The sequence below is a fragment of the Lepidochelys olivacea genome (assembly GCF_965140295.1).
Source record: "Lepidochelys olivacea isolate rLepOli2 genome assembly, chromosome: 2".
NCBI lineage: Eukaryota > Metazoa > Chordata > Testudines > Cheloniidae > Lepidochelys > Lepidochelys olivacea.
The window spans coordinates 138,400,935-138,416,475 of NC_140412.1; the positions used below are offsets into that span (position 1 = coordinate 138,400,935).

At 43.0% G+C, this 15,541-nt stretch overlaps 1 protein-coding gene across 2 annotated transcripts in view; it reads right to left on the bottom strand.

Moving 5' to 3' along the window:
• TRIO (trio Rho guanine nucleotide exchange factor) overlaps positions 1-15,541 on the bottom strand; it is a 401,689-nt gene that overhangs the window by 1,511 nt on the left and 384,637 nt on the right. For both annotated transcript variants that reach the window (XM_084621487.1, XM_084621488.1), the window contains exons 52-56: positions 13,235-13,397; positions 11,051-11,172; positions 4,451-4,529; positions 3,528-3,728; positions 1,937-2,075 (exon numbers count right to left, since the gene is read on the bottom strand). In XM_084621487.1, coding sequence (XP_084477613.1) covers positions 1,937-2,075; positions 3,528-3,728; positions 4,451-4,529; positions 11,051-11,172; positions 13,235-13,397 — 704 coding nt within the window. The remainder of the gene's footprint in view (positions 1-1,936; positions 2,076-3,527; positions 3,729-4,450; positions 4,530-11,050; positions 11,173-13,234; positions 13,398-15,541) is intronic.

Sequence of the window (15,541 nt, forward strand, 5' to 3'; positions counted from 1 at the left end):
AAGAGAAAAATCATACCCATCTTTCAAATAAGTCTAGCACACATCTAACGCCCTAGTTTACTGCTTCCCCGCCAGCGGGGTCAGTTGGTGAGCACAGCAAACATTTACAAGCTAAGTGGATTACAATGGTTAGCTCCACAAAGTTCCTGCACCGTTCTATCAAGCTCCTCAAACAATCCTGCAGCATCCTGCAACATGTGATCATCAAGTTTTAGGTTCTCACACAGTCATGACACAGGAAACACAGTCCTGCCTTAGTCGGCAAAAACTCACAAGAAGAGTTCTGCAGAAAAGCTTCACCGAAAACAGGAACCCTGTAAACCTGCATTTTGAAGACCCAACAACTTTTGACTGATACTGTGTATATAATACTCATTGACTACTTGCCTCTGACACAGAAAAACAACAAACAGCACATATTTGAAGACTGGGGTAGCAAGTTAAAGATTTTTTTTCCCCCAACATAGAAGTGTCCCTTAACATTTACATGCCATTTATTTTACAATATAGAGGCAGCTGAACTGAGCTGAAGTTTAAAATCAGTCTCTTGGAGCCACACTGGAAACCACAGGAACTCTTACAAGCACCTCCTAAAAGCAATGAGGGAAGGTGGAATTTTTATTGTGTTTTGAATTAAAGAAAAGTTACTTACCTGTAACTGGATCTCAAGTAGACCCCCACTCTTGAATTCAGCTGTGCATGCCATACAAACCCAGAAACAACTAGAAAGCTCTGACTTTTTGGGCCCACAACAGCTGTAGATCAAGCCAATTTTTTTAATTAATTTTTTTTGAAGATGAGTAGGAATCTGGGGCATGATGGTACTGCCTCTTTTTTCCTCTTCTTTTCCTATCAAGAATGAAATCTGCAGAACTGAGTTCAAGGCCCCTTACAGCCTAGCAGACCCTTCCTGCACAGAGGATCTCTTGGTACCAGATTTCCCCATCTAAACCAAAATTGGGTGGGAGGAAGAGCCAGTAACAAGCTTCAAATCCATCTTGAAACCCTCAAGACTTTTTCCATCAAAATGGATCAGATACAAACAGTGAAACCCAGATGGATGGAACAAGAAGAGAAGAATGAGGGGGGATTTGATAGCTGCTTTCAACTACCGGAAGAGGGGTTCCAAAGAGGATGGATCTAGACTATTCTCAGTGGTACCAGATGACAGAACGAGAAGTAATGGTCTCAAGTTGCAGTGGGGGAGGTTTAGGTTGGATATTAGGAAAAACTTTTTCACTAGGAGGGTGGTGAAGCACTGGAATGGGTTACCTAGGAAGGTGGTGGAATCTTCTTCCTTAGAGGTTTTTAAGGCCTGACTTGACAAAGCCCCAGCTGGGATAATTTAGTTGGGATTGGTCCTGCTTTGAGCAGTGGGTTGGACTAGATGACCTCCTGAGGTTCCTTCCAACCCTGATATTCTATGATATTCTATTCTAACGATCCAGGAGATGCCCTTCACCCATGCACCTCAGACAGAGTACAAAAAAGAGAAAAGGAGAATTTGGAGCCACAAGAAGAGCAATTCTTGAACCCAATTTGCACAATAGATTCTGTTGTTTCAAGTGGAGAAAACGATATATATAACAAATTCCCTAGGCAAAAACCAAGCAAACAAATCAAGAGTGCATTACACAAAATCTAACGAAAATGGACACGAACAGCTAATGAGCAAAACTGGAAGACACAGAGGAAGTTAAGACTTTCTGTTTCAGTGGCAGAAAACAACTTGGGGTGCATGGGGGGTGGCAATTCCCACCACTTCATATAACCTTGAATGGAGCATTCTATGGCTCAAGGCAAAGGTTGCATGGCTCTCAATGGCCATTCTAGGAAGCCATTTCTAGGAGACCCAAGTTTGTATGTAGCATGCAGCTGCACCCCAGAAATCGCAATCTCTTCTGGTAACACTCCAGGAGTACCATCTGCTCCTCACCTTTAGGTCCAGGTGTGCTATTCTGCAGTTGTGAAGATACTGTACAGCTTCCAGAATCTCTCCCAGATAGAGCCTGATCTTCCCTTCAGTGAGGTTTCCCCATCGCACAACCCAGTCTAGAAGGCGACCCTGGTCAGCCCTATTGAAGTACAAGAGTTACATTTCATTGCAACACTAAAACAGCAACATTTAAAAAACATATTTGCTAATTTTAAAGTTTCAAAAGCATTTTCAAGTTAAACTGTCCTTATCTTCACCAACAGCATCAGTTAATTCACTATTAGTGAATCCTGGCTACCATTACTCACTAGAAGTTTAATCTTACTTTTCTTGAAGTCAAATGACAAATTCGATGCCCCTTGGGATTAATCGTTCTGCATTAATCATGTGCCACCGTTAAGTGAGGATTACTATTCTGAAGCACATTTTGGAAGGGGGTGACTAAAGAAGGAAAAGCAGTATTTCAACCAATAAAAGAAATGCTATAAAACTGTGCAACACTAGCTATTTTTGATGGGTACATTCCTTCTATTGTGAATTTTAAAAAATACTAGTAGAATACAGGCAGTGCAAGAACACTGCTCTAGAACCGACGGCTTTATTCAACTGAAGCTATACCAGGGCAACACAGCTAATCCCAATTCCAGTTTAAGTACTGAAGACCCCTGATGTACTTCACACAGTTTTAATCTACTGACTTTCCACTACATAGACCTGTAAAGATAACCCAGAAAAGCAGCTCACAACAATGTAATAAAAATATTATGGGGCCTCCATTTTTGGTGCCCAGTCTGAGACACTAACATTCAAGATGCCTGATTTTCATAACGTGCTGAAGCACCTAAAACCATTAGTTTCTTTTGAAAGTCTTGGGCACCATGTTCATGTTAGACATGCGGAGAACCTGCATTTTGAACCCCTTTGAATAGTGTGTTAACATACGTACAGATGGAACCTTTAATGCTTGTGCTGCATTTACAAAGAAGAAAAAACCTTAGGAGAATGAGGAGGAGGGTGGAGGGGTGCTGAACAGGGAAGCATGGAATTGTTGACCTAATTAGGATGCTACAAAAAGAACTTCCTCTTCCACCACCCACTACAGCTTATATTGAAATGTGATAGACTGCAGCTTCAGGAAGAGAGGAACAACATATGAGATGAGAAGTCCAGGCACATCAGCATTTTAGAACATTTACTCCATCCACATCTTACTCCTGTTCTCACCACATCTAAAGCCACTTACACAATTTCAGAGGGATGCTGTTATGAGGATCATTTCTACATTGCAACGATCCTCCTGTCCCCTCCTTACCAAACCCTTCCGATGGGAACTTGTTTACAGGAGATTTTAGTTGGGGGAACTGGTTCTTGTGAACAGCCAGGGCCTTTGCTTTCCATTATGGACAAGCGGAACATTTCAGTATTGCCATCTTTAAAAATAGAATGTGAGAGTTCCAGGACTTTTATGTAAGCACTCTAGAAATTCTGTGAAATCCTAAACTTCTCCAAAATCATTCACAAACTACTACAATACCCAGTTGCATGAAGATTACACATATACATAACATAATGTTACTTAGAGCCCACACACATCTCTAATATTAAGATGTAGCTGGTGGAAGTCTCAAAGGTATCTAGAAGGCCAATGAGCTGGGGATGCTGGAGATTCTGCATGACTCCGAGTTCATGGGTAACCTGGTCTCGTTTCATCAACTTCTTGTTCACAAACTTGGTGGCCACTGCTCGCTTGGTTCCCTTCTGATCACATTTCTTCACAACAGAAAACCTGCCCCTGAAAAACAATTACAAAGGAAAAGAATTAGCTGAGGGCAGTGCTAAAAGACCAGAAACTGTACAAAATTTTATTAGGACAAATGTTATGGCTATGTCCAATGGGACATGAGTAGAGTAGAGTAGAATAGTTTGACTACATTCAAAGACTTTAAGTATTATTAATAGTCTAGCAAACTGGTCTTGATAACTAATTAGCAGTTACCAAAAATCTTTTTAAATATCCAGAAAAGTAAAATCCAGAATGTTATCTGTTTTCTAGGGTACTATGACTAAGTAATGCAAATGGATTTTGTTGGAAAGACTAAGATACTTAACTAAGGGAGTGCTGTACAATCTTATGGAGCACTTATGTACAATCATTTGCAGAACCTGCACAATTTTTCATAAAACACATGCAGTGCATACACCCTCTAATTTTGCCCATGAATAAAGTTTCAGCATAAACAAAACTGCTTTTGTATTTAAACTATGTCATCTAGTTATGGCAGAATTTTAGCATTATGTTACTTTTTCTTCACAGGGTGAGCAATTCTGTGTTCTGTTTTTGACTCCAACAATTGATCATTGCGAGAAATAAATGTAAATTTCAAGAAGATTTCATAAAGAAATAATCTGAACCAATGTCATATTTGGACATTTCTCTTCCACCCTTCAGAGACTAACACACACACCGGCTGAACTTTCCAACCTTCACAATGAAATGGCATGGGTAAGTCATACCTGCCAAGTTCAGCCACTTCACTGTACAGGGAATCAAAGTTGTCTTTCCAGATTACCATGATCCCATCACTTCCAGGACCTTAAAGGAAAGACAAGTAGAATTATTTCTAGTACAAAAAAATATTTTCAGCCTTAATTTAAACAACCAATATTAAAAAAGGAATACTCCTCAGAATTTCACAACTGCCATGACAACCATAGGACTGTTTCAGGTGGCTGTAGGCCGGACAAACTCTGGAAATCGTGCATTATTTGGGAGTGGATTTTGGAGGGATGAATACTCCTCCATCACGGACTGACCATTGTCTTTTTTTGGTTTGAGACTGGGATGCATATATCCTGGAAGGGTGATAGGCCTGTTTAGTGGTGTCAGTGATTTTCAGGAACCCTTGAGGGCTAAGATTGCTCTTCTGATTGACCCCTCCTGATGGTTTGGTAGGACTTCATTTCCATAATGGAGAACAAAATAATATTCTAATGGCCTGTAAATGCCTTTCTCCTCTGGCTTTGTCCTACAAGTCATCACATAAGTGACTTGAAAAAGATGATGCAAGAAGTTGGCTACAGGGCTGGTGACTGAAGTCTCACATGAGTCTGAAGAATTGTGACAGATTTTAAGGTCACATGCTATGGCCTTGCAGAAATACAGGTGCTCTGTCCTACAACCTAGGAGTTGGAATTTTGTCTTTACGGGCTGGTGAAGCTTAATGGGGAGAGGCACTTAGGCCCCTGTTTATTGAGGCTGTCAGCATTTCCCGCCAAGGAGCTGAGGAGGAATAGGGATACTGGCTGTCACTGTAAGGCTAATGGTCCAGAAACCAATGCTTGATGCTGCCAGTCTGGTTTACTGTCAACTGGCATTCAGTCTCCCATTTTTGGGCAAGGTCATCAAGAAAGTTGTGGCAGGGACAGTAGCAGTTCCTTGAGTTCTAAGATTTCCTTGATCCTAATTACATCACAGTGTGGGATAGCTAGTGGAAGTGTGAGATAGCTAGTGCAACCAGTGCAACTTCTGATTATTTTATTCTAACTGTAAATAAATTGATGACATTTCCACACTGATTTTTTTTTTTTTAATCTGCAGCAGCTTTTGATACCATTGCTTATGAAGCTTCCTTTATTGGCTTACAGATCCAGGCAAGGGAGAGAGGAATTGTTCTTGAATGGCTCTGTTCTCATCTCTCCAAGAGCCCAGAAGCTAACTGTGGGCTATCATTCCTCTGTGCTGAGGAAGCGTTCCTGCAGGGTATTACCGTATGGTCAATTGCAATGAAGTGGCTGGAAGCAGGAGTGAGACAACATGGGCAGCAGTGCACTCAAGTATGCTGACAGAACAGTGGAGTAAAACCTATTTAATATATAATTTCAAGCTTGGAAAGGGCTAGCTGGCTGTGACTTATTTGGACAAGTGTGACAATCTTGGTGGGTTTGAAGCAGCAGCCAGAAGAATAGGTGGGATGTATATTGGGGTCCTTTACTGAGGGAGTGAAATTGCCATTTATAAACACAGGTATGTAACTTGGGTGTGTCATCAGATCCCTGGCTTCTCCAGCATGCCCAAGTTCCAAACACGGATTCTGTGACTTTCCATGACTTTTGAGTGGCTGGTGCAGTTGGCTCCGGGGCTGCCCGAGCAGCTCAGGTAACCCCTGGGCCAGTTGCACTGGCCGCTACTGGGGCAGTCTTGGGCCACCGTCTCCTCCCCCTCCCCAGCAGCAGCAGGAGGAGTTGGGGAGGAGGGGGAGGGCTGGGGCACGGGAGGGGGTGAGGGCTCTGGGTAGCATCTACCTTGGGGGGACTTCCTGGAAGCGACAACATATCCTTCAATCAGCTCCTAGCTCCGCACGCTGCCTCTGCCCCCGCAGCTCCCATTGGCTGCAGTTCCTGGCCAATGGAAGCTGTGGAGCTGGCAGTGTGTGGAGCTAGGAGCTTAGGGACATGTCGGTGCTTCCAAGAAGCCGGATAGGGAGCCTGCCAACCCCCCACACCACCATTAGTACCAGCGGAGGTCCCGGGCTGCTCCCACCCAAGCACCCACGGTGCCTCCTGGAGCACTCGCGCCACCCCCCCCCCAGACCTCCCCCCTCCCCACGCTGCCTCCCTGAGCACCTACAGGCCCCCTCTCGAGCACCTGCAGCACTCCCAAGATTTAGTCAGGGGTATATAGTACAAGTCATGAACAGGTCACAGGGCGTGAATTTTTGTTTACTGCCCATGACTTTTACTAAAAATTAGAATGACTAAAATGTAGCCTTAACTATGGCCAAGAGGCCTTTTCCCCCCACAGGTACCTAGTGAGAAAAGCAGGACTTTCCTTTCCAATGAGGAACTAGCCTGCCCCAATTATGCCCACCTCATTATCACCTCAAAACCAGGCTGCTGCAATACTCTCAACATTGGGCTACATACACAGACTATTTCAAATCTGAAGATAGTGCAGAATGCCTTGACTGTTTTATTGAAAGGAGTTATGTATCAGGAGCACACGTTATGAGATCTGCATTGGTTGCCAATACAATTCAGAGTGGTGGTGGTGATGTTGCCTATAAAACCCTAAGTGGTTTGAGACTTGGTGATCTAAGAGGTCACTTATTTCAGAGCCTAGACTTAAGCTTCCAGACACTCTACAAAACTCATCCTTTTTTTTCCCCTCACAGGCTTTGGGGAAGCCCAAGTCTATTTCATAGTCCCCATATTGGCTGGCACATGTGTCAAGGGTAGGATGAGCAGTCCTTTGTTGTATTTCATTTTGTGTTTTATTTTATGGAATGGACAGAGCACAGAATGGGCATCTATAGAGGTTTGTATTGTATTGTATCCAAATCAATGACAAAACATGAGCTTGACAATTTAAAAAAATGACTTAAGTAGTTTCAGGTATTTCACCTGCCCAAATCACCTACCAATTTTTGTTTTACCACTTTACTTAATTTTTCATGTTTTTAAAAATGTCTTTTGCTTCCCAACTGCTGGGTGGAGGACCCGTTTTAAAAAAAGGGAAATTTGTTAACAAAACACTGAAACTGTTATGTATGTTCTGTCAAAAGCATAAAGTAAACAAACCAGAAAAAATATTCTCATCTTAAACAGTGACATGTAGCTATAGTAGGTAAAAGATCCTGAAGTAAAACAGTCATTTTTATGTTGCTAGTGTTCCTTTATTCCCCCACATACATGCTTTAAAAAATCTGCTTTATTTCAGATCCTGAAGTAAGATACTGCTTGAAAGTGTTAGACGGGCCACATAAGAGGATTGTGTGGTTTTTGGATCTGAGAAATGGGAGATGAAGAATTATGCGCCACTAAGCATTTGGCCTTCCCTATTTAGAGTGAAAGAGCTTTGAAAAAGAGCTCAAAGGGGACATCTCACTAGTGTTTGATCTCTTGTGGGTTTGAGAAATTCTGAGATGACACAATTTTCGCCCAAAATGGCATTAAGAATACAGACTTAGAAAACGTGATTTCAATACAGATCTCAGCTGGTATTGGTAGCCACTGAGACTGCCAACTGGGACAAGAAAATCACTACAGGATTCCTGACTCACCGGGCCAAGCTGGGAGCCACTCAAGGAACTAGTAAACTCAACTCTTCCCACACAGGATTACCATCTGTGGGTGCCCCAAACTAGTTCACTTCTGAAATCTGTCCAGCCTTGCTGAGGCTACTGGCGAAGGAATATAAGAATGGCCCTACTGGGTGAGACCAAAGGTCCATCTAGCCCAGTATCCTGCTTTCGACAGTGGCCAGTGCCAGGTGCCCAAGAGGGAACGAACAGAACAGGTAACCATCAAGTGATTCATCTCCTGTCGCTCATTCCCAGCTTCTGGCGAACAGGCTAGGGACACCATTCCTGCCCATCCTGGCTATTAGCCATTGATGAACCTATCCTCCATGAATTTAATTCTTTTTTGAACCCTGTTATGGTCTTGGCCTTCACAACATCCTCTGGCAAGGAGTTCCACAGCTTGACTGTGCGTTGTGCGAAGAAATACTTCCTTTTATTTGTTTTAAACCTACTGCCTATTCATTTCATTTGGTGATCCCTAGTTCTTGTGTTATGAGAAATCATAAACACCACTTCCTTATCTACTTTCTCTATACCAGTTATGATTTTATAGACCTCAATCATATCTCCCCTTAGCCATCTCTTTTCAAAGCTGAAAAGTCCCAGTCTTATTAATCTCTCTCCATACGGAAGCTGTTCCATACCCCATATCATTTTAATTGTCCTTTTCTGAACCTTTTCCAATTCCAGAATATCTTTTTTGAGATGGGGCTACCACACCTGCACACAGTATTCAAGATGTGGGAGTACCATGGATTTAAACAGAGGCAACATATTTTCTGTCCTATTACCTATCCCTTTCTTAATTATTCCCAGCATTCTGTTCGCTTTTTTAACTGCCGCTGCACACTGAGTGGATATTTTCAGAGAACTATCCACAATGACTCCAAGATTTCTTTCTTGACTGGTAACAGCGAATTTAGACCCCCATCACTTTATATGTATAGCTGGGATTGTGTTTTCCAATGTGCATTACTTTGCATTTATCAACATTAAATTTCATCTGCCATTTTGTTGCCCAGTCACAAACAAAGTTGTGAGAGATCCTTTTGAAGCTCTTCGCAGTCTGCTTGGGTCTTAACTTTGGGTCTTAATTTTGTATCATCTGCAAATTTTGCCATCTCACTGTTTATCCCCTTTCCAGATCATTTATGAATATGTCGAATAGGACTGGTCCCAGAACCCCTCAGGGACACCACTATTTACCTCTCTCCATTCTGAAAACTTACCATTTATACCTACCTTTTAACTGGTTACTAATTTCCCTCTTATCCCGTGGCAGCTTACTTTGCGTAACAGCCTTTGGTGAGGGACCTTGTCAAAGGCTTTCTGAACATCTAAGTACACTATATCCACTGGATCCTCTTGGTCAGCATGCTTGTTGACCTTCTCAAAGAATTCTAGTAGATTGGGGAGCCATGATTTCCCTTTACTAAAGCCATATTGACTCTTTCTCAACAAATTATGTTCATCTATATGTCTGACAATATTGTTCTTTATTATAGTTTCAACCAGTTTGCCTGGTACTGAAGTCAGGCTTACCGGCCTGTAATTGCTGTGATCATCTCTGGAGCCCTTTTTAAAAACTGGCATCACATTAGCTGTCCTCCAGTCATCTGGTACGTAAGCTGATTTAAATGATAGGTTACAGATAACAGTTAGTAGCTCTGCAATTTCACATTTGAGTTCCTTCAGAACTCTTGGGTGAATATCATCTGGTCCTGGTGACTTATTGCTGTTTAATTTATCGATTTGTTCCAAAACCTCCTTTATGACACCTCAATCTGGGAGAGTTCCTCAGATTTGTCACGTAAAAAGAATGGCTCAGGTTTGGGAAACTCCCTCACATCCTCAGCTGTGAAGACTGATGCAAAGAATTCATTTAGTTTCTCCGCAATGGCCTTATTGTCCTTGAGTGCTCCTTTAGCACCTCGATCGTCCAGTGGCCCCACGGGTTGTTTAGCAGGCTTCCTGCTTCTCATATACTTAAAAAAAAATATTTGCGATTACTTTTTGATTCTTTGGCTAACTGTTCCTCAAATTCTTTTTTGGTCTTCCTAATTGTATTTTTACATTTCATTTGCCAGTGTTTATGCTCCTTTCTATTTTCCTCACTAGGATTTAAATTCCACTTTTTAAAAGATGCCTTTTTGCCATCACTGCTTCTTTTACTTTGTTGTTTAGCCATGGTGGCAAGTTTTTGTTCTCTTACTATGTTTCTTAATTGGGGTATACATTTAAGTTGAGCCTCTATTATGGGGTCTTTAAAAAGTTTCCATGCAGCTTGCAGTGATTTCACTTTTGGCACTGTACCTTTTAATTTCTGTTTAACTAACTTCCTTATTTTTGTGTAGTTCCCCTTTCTGAAATTAAATGCTACAGTGTTGGGCTGCTGTGGTGTTTTTCCTGCCACAGGGATATTAAATTTAATTATATTATGGTCACTATTACCAAGCGGTCCAGCTATATTCACCTCTTGGACCAGATCCTGTACTCTAATTAGGACTAAATCAAGAATTGCCTCTCCTCTGGTGGGTTTCAGGACCAGCTGCTCCAAGAAGCAGCCATTTAAGGTATCAAGAAACTTTATCTCTGCATCCCGTCCTGAGGTGACATGTACCCAGTCAATTTGGGGATAACTGAAATCCCCCATTATTATTACTGAGTGTTTAATTTCAATAGCCTCTCTAATCTCCCTGAGCATTTCATAGTCACTATCACCATCCTGGTCAGGTGGTCGGTAATATATCCCTATCGCTATATATTCTTATTATTAGAGCATGGAATTTCTATCCATAGAGATTCTGTGGTACAGTTTGATTCATTTATAATTTTTACTTCATTTGATTCTATGCTTTTTTTCACATATAATACCACATATCCCGTGAAAAAGATAGACATAAATCACCTCTAAATTTCATGAACTCAGAGGCCAGGGTTTTCTACATACTGTGGATAATGTATAGCCATCCTATGAAACCCAAGACTGCTGGTAATGTTATCAGATGAAAAGAGGCAAAGGAGACAAACCCACCTAAAACTCGAAGACTGGCTGAAGATGAAACTGAACCCATATCATTTGCAGCTATACAGGTATAGATACCATCGTCGTCTGTGGTCACACCAATGATTTTCAAGGATACTTCTCCTAAATCACTGCAAAACACATTAGAATCAATCAGGGAGTTCCATGTCCTATTTAGAAGTCTCCAGCTCTCAACGCATCTTACATTCAAATTCAGCACTCTTACAATACACGCCCACCAACTCCACTAAATAATGGTATATCCTAGCTCTGAGCATTTCAGAGTGACATCTTGCAGACTCACATTAGAATCAAAATCTTCATCTGACAACTGGTCTCCTGTTGGCAAACCCTCTGACGCCTGAAGATCAAGAATTTCCTTTTTCTCCTGCCATACTGAAGTCCCCATTTTGTAGCAACTTTTGTGTCAGAGAGTCCCCTATGGAACCATTTAATACTGCCCTCCTCTGGCGGAGAGATCAGTACAACCCTCCTTCCCAAACACTCAGGAGTACTGTTGTTGTCACTCCATCACCAGGCTGGCCACGGGACAAATTTGAGTGTCATCCAATTGCTTAAAACATAACGAAACTTTCTGCCACAACATTTGCTTGACTATCTAGTGTCAGGAAAACACTGGATTTTATTTTATTTTTAAAAGGACTAGCAACATTTAACTAATCTTACTCTCAGTTCATTCAATCACCACCTCTGTGTTTAAAAAAAAAAAAGGTCACCAAAAATAAGTGAATTTAGTGACTGTGAAATAGAGAACTAATAACTATAGCTTGAGTCAGGTGTCAGCACTGTATCAGCTTCTCATTCAGGTCTGACACTGAACCTCAGCCCCGCAAAACCTCTTCTATTCCAGCTTTATGCCTCTCTGGAGCAGAGATTGTGTTTGGTGGAAAGGACAAACATCTAACTAGCAGAAAATTTCACTTCTGCATTCCAATTTTTACTTGCTATTATTGCAAGTACCACTAAAGTTTCCAATAACTGAAAGTTTATTCAATAAACACCTCACTATTATTTCCTCTTTATTTGTTCAGGATATTTACTTTGTGCATTTGACAGCCCTTTGTGTGTAACCAGTTAAACAGTTCTCCCAGTTGGTGTGGGTCTCTAACAGCAGCAGGGGAGAAGAAAACAATAAATAAATTAGGAAAGTGTGATGGAGTCACAACAATTGCCAGGCAGACTTAAGCAGATGCAATATCTTAAACTTCTTTTAACTGATTTTTTCAAAATTGGCTACATTTGGCCCTTAAACTCTAACCCCTTGTTTTGAAATCAATGATGCTTAGATAGTGGTCCCCCAACTTTTTACCTTGCGTGCCCCCTCCCACCTCTGGGGCCAGGAGAAGGGCCATGGCCCAAGGGCGGGGGAGGGGAGATACATGGACGGGGTAAAGGGGCCAAGGCTGGGGCCACAGCTGAGGGCACGACTGAGAGCAGAGCCTCGGCTGGGGTCCTGGGAGCGAGGCCAGCAGCCAGGGCACCGGGGTGGAGCTCTGGGCACAAGGCCAGTAGCCCTGGCACCGGGGGGGGCCTGAAACCAGGGCTGAGCCAGGAAAGAAGACAGGTGGCACTCCCTCCCCCACCCCCTGTGCGGGCTGGCCCAGGCCCCAGCTGCACTCCCCCAAACGTTCCTTCATGCCCCCTAGGGAGGCACGCAACAATTTGGGGACCTCTGGTTTAGATAAAGAGCCAGAGCCCTTCCAGCAGTGATTCCTCTGTAGTTTCACAAAGACATGAAACATTTCATACAAAACCTTTAGATCAGCTACACTCCATTACAATTCCCTGCAGTCCTCCTCTAGAACTCCTACAGAACAAATCCTGCATTAATGCTGCTTGCTGAGACTATGGTTTATTCCTGAGATTTTCAAGAAGCGTGAAGATACCTCTAATGCCCTTGTCCAAAACAAACATACACTCATCCACACCCAACACTGTATGATTTCTGGATTAGCAGCAAACTGGAGGATTGGCAGCTAAAGCCTATTATGTGCAGTCAAAGCACAAACAGGAATTTGAACTCCATTATTTATTTTGGGGGGTGGGGGAGGGAATGGAAAAAGTAAAATGGGACTGAAGGCAATGCCCCACACTTTCAAGAAAACAAGTCATTCTGCTCTCCACAGAACTCTCTCCTTCAGAATGCTGAAACAAGCGAACACACTACTGTACCTGTATGAAATGCTGTAGTGACTGTCATTGCTTAGGGTGTTATGATCAGGACCCTTCCAAGTTACTGAAGCTTTCGGGCGACCACAGACTTTACACCTAAAAACGATGGTCTCTCCTGTCTCACATGTGACCTCACCCAATGGTATTATAAACTCTGGGGGAACTGCAAAAGGAAAAGTAATTACAATAAGTGGACTGAAGTTACCACCCTTTCATCCTGCCCTCCCATCATTCCAAGATAAAGCACTGCATTTACAAGTTTGGGGCCTTTCCCTCTCCCCTTGAAATACTTATTCTACATGTCCAATTGAAGCCTATAGTGTCAAGTGGTTAGACCAAGCAACGGGGACTCCGCAGAGTTCTAATCCTTCGTCACCATTCTCTGCATGAACTTGGGCAAAACATTTTGCCCTTGTTATTCCTTATGTTACCCACAGAGATCTAACTGAAAACTAAACACTGTCTGAGGTGAGTTTCCTGAGTAAATGCTACAGCGAGTGATCTAAATGGATGTGCTGAGGTTTTGGGTTTTTTAAAAAAAGTGTTAGCATGTGTAACTCTATTCATCTGAAACCAAGTCCAATCTAATGTCAGGATGAGCCTGAGTAACCCTGAGGAATGAGAAGGGATGAGAAGGTTACTCACCTTGTGCAGTAACTGGGGTTCCTCAAGAAGGTGGTCCCTGTGGGTGCTCCACTTTAGATGTCTTGGCACACTACACTTCTAGTCGGAGACTTGTGATAGCAGTGCTCTGGTTGGCTGCGCACACGCGGCAGCCATCTCACGCTGCTCCAAGCAGCTACCCCATGAGCGCAGCCAACCGCCACCCGGTTCCTTCTCTACCCCAGAGGATCAAGCCAGAACTCTGAAGCAGAGGGGAGAAGGGTGGGAGCACCCACAGGGACAACCATCTCGGAGAACCTCAGTTACTGCACAAGGTGAGTAAACCTTTTCTTCTTTGAGGAGTGTCCCTGTGGGTGCTCCACTTTAGGTGACTGAAGAGCAGTGCCCCTCGGTGGAGAGGAGGGGCTTCGTAGTTGATGTATGTACAGTGAAGAGCACCGATAGACTGAAGTGAGCGTCTGCAGCTGACTGCTGTTCCAGGGCATAGTGTTTGGTGACAGTATGGAGCGATCCCCAGGTAGCTGCTTTACAAATATCAGTGACAGATACATGTCTGAGAAAGGCTATGGACGTGGACATAGCTCTAGTGGAGTGTGTGCAAAGTCCAGAAGGAGCTTGCAGATTGTAATTTTGGTAACATAGTTTGATACAATTAGAGATCCATTTAGAAAGTCTCTGGAAATGGTTTGGCCTCTTGATCGTTCTGTTGTGGATACGAATAGCCTGGATGATTTTCTGAATGTTTTTGTTCTCTCTACATAGAATGCCAGCACTCTGTGGATGTCTAGCGTGTGAAGGGATGCCTCCCTGTTGTTGTTGTGTGGCTTGGGAGAGAATACAAGTAAGTAAATGGATTTATTGAGATGGAAGAGGGAGGCAACCCTGGGTATGAATTTAGGGTGTGGGCATAGGATGACTTTGTCCTTGAGGAATGTGGTATAAGGTGGTTGTGCCATTAGGGCACCCAAATCTCCCACTCTTCGTGCTGATGTGATAGCTACTAGAAAGGGAAACTTCCTGGTTAAGCGTAGGAACAAGCAGGTCACTAGTGGTACAAAGGGTTTGCCTACGAGGGCAAAGAGAACAAGGTTGAGGTCCCACATAGGGGTTGAGTCTGTTAATGTGTGGTAAGTATTCTCTATACCCTTGAGAAAGCACTTAGTCAGTGGATGGGTGACGACCGTGAGTCCGTCCACCTTGTCGTAAAAGGTGGTGATGGCTGATAAGTGCACTCTGAATGAGCTAGTCGAGAGGCCAGATTTTTTGAGTGTCAATATGTAATCAAGGATAGTGGGTAACGGGGCCAACTGTGGAATGATTTGCTTGTCTCGGCACCAGATGGAGAATCTTTTCCACTTGTGTGCATATGTTTTTCGTGTGGAGAGACATCGGCTGTTAAGTAGAATGTTTTGGACCTCCTTGGAACAGCGTAATTGGAGTTCTGTCATCCCTGAATTAGTCATGCGTAGAGACAAAGTGTTGGAATGTTGGGGTGACAGAGGTATCCTGTGTCCACAGGTGAGGCAGGAGGAGAAGGGTTCGTGATCTGATAGCCACTGGGGTCTGGTATGGGAACCAAGTTGGTATGGGCCATGTTGGTGCAATCAAGATGACTCTGGATTTGTCTTGTCTGATCTTGTGAAGGACATGATTCAACAGGGGGATCAGGGGGAAGGCATACAA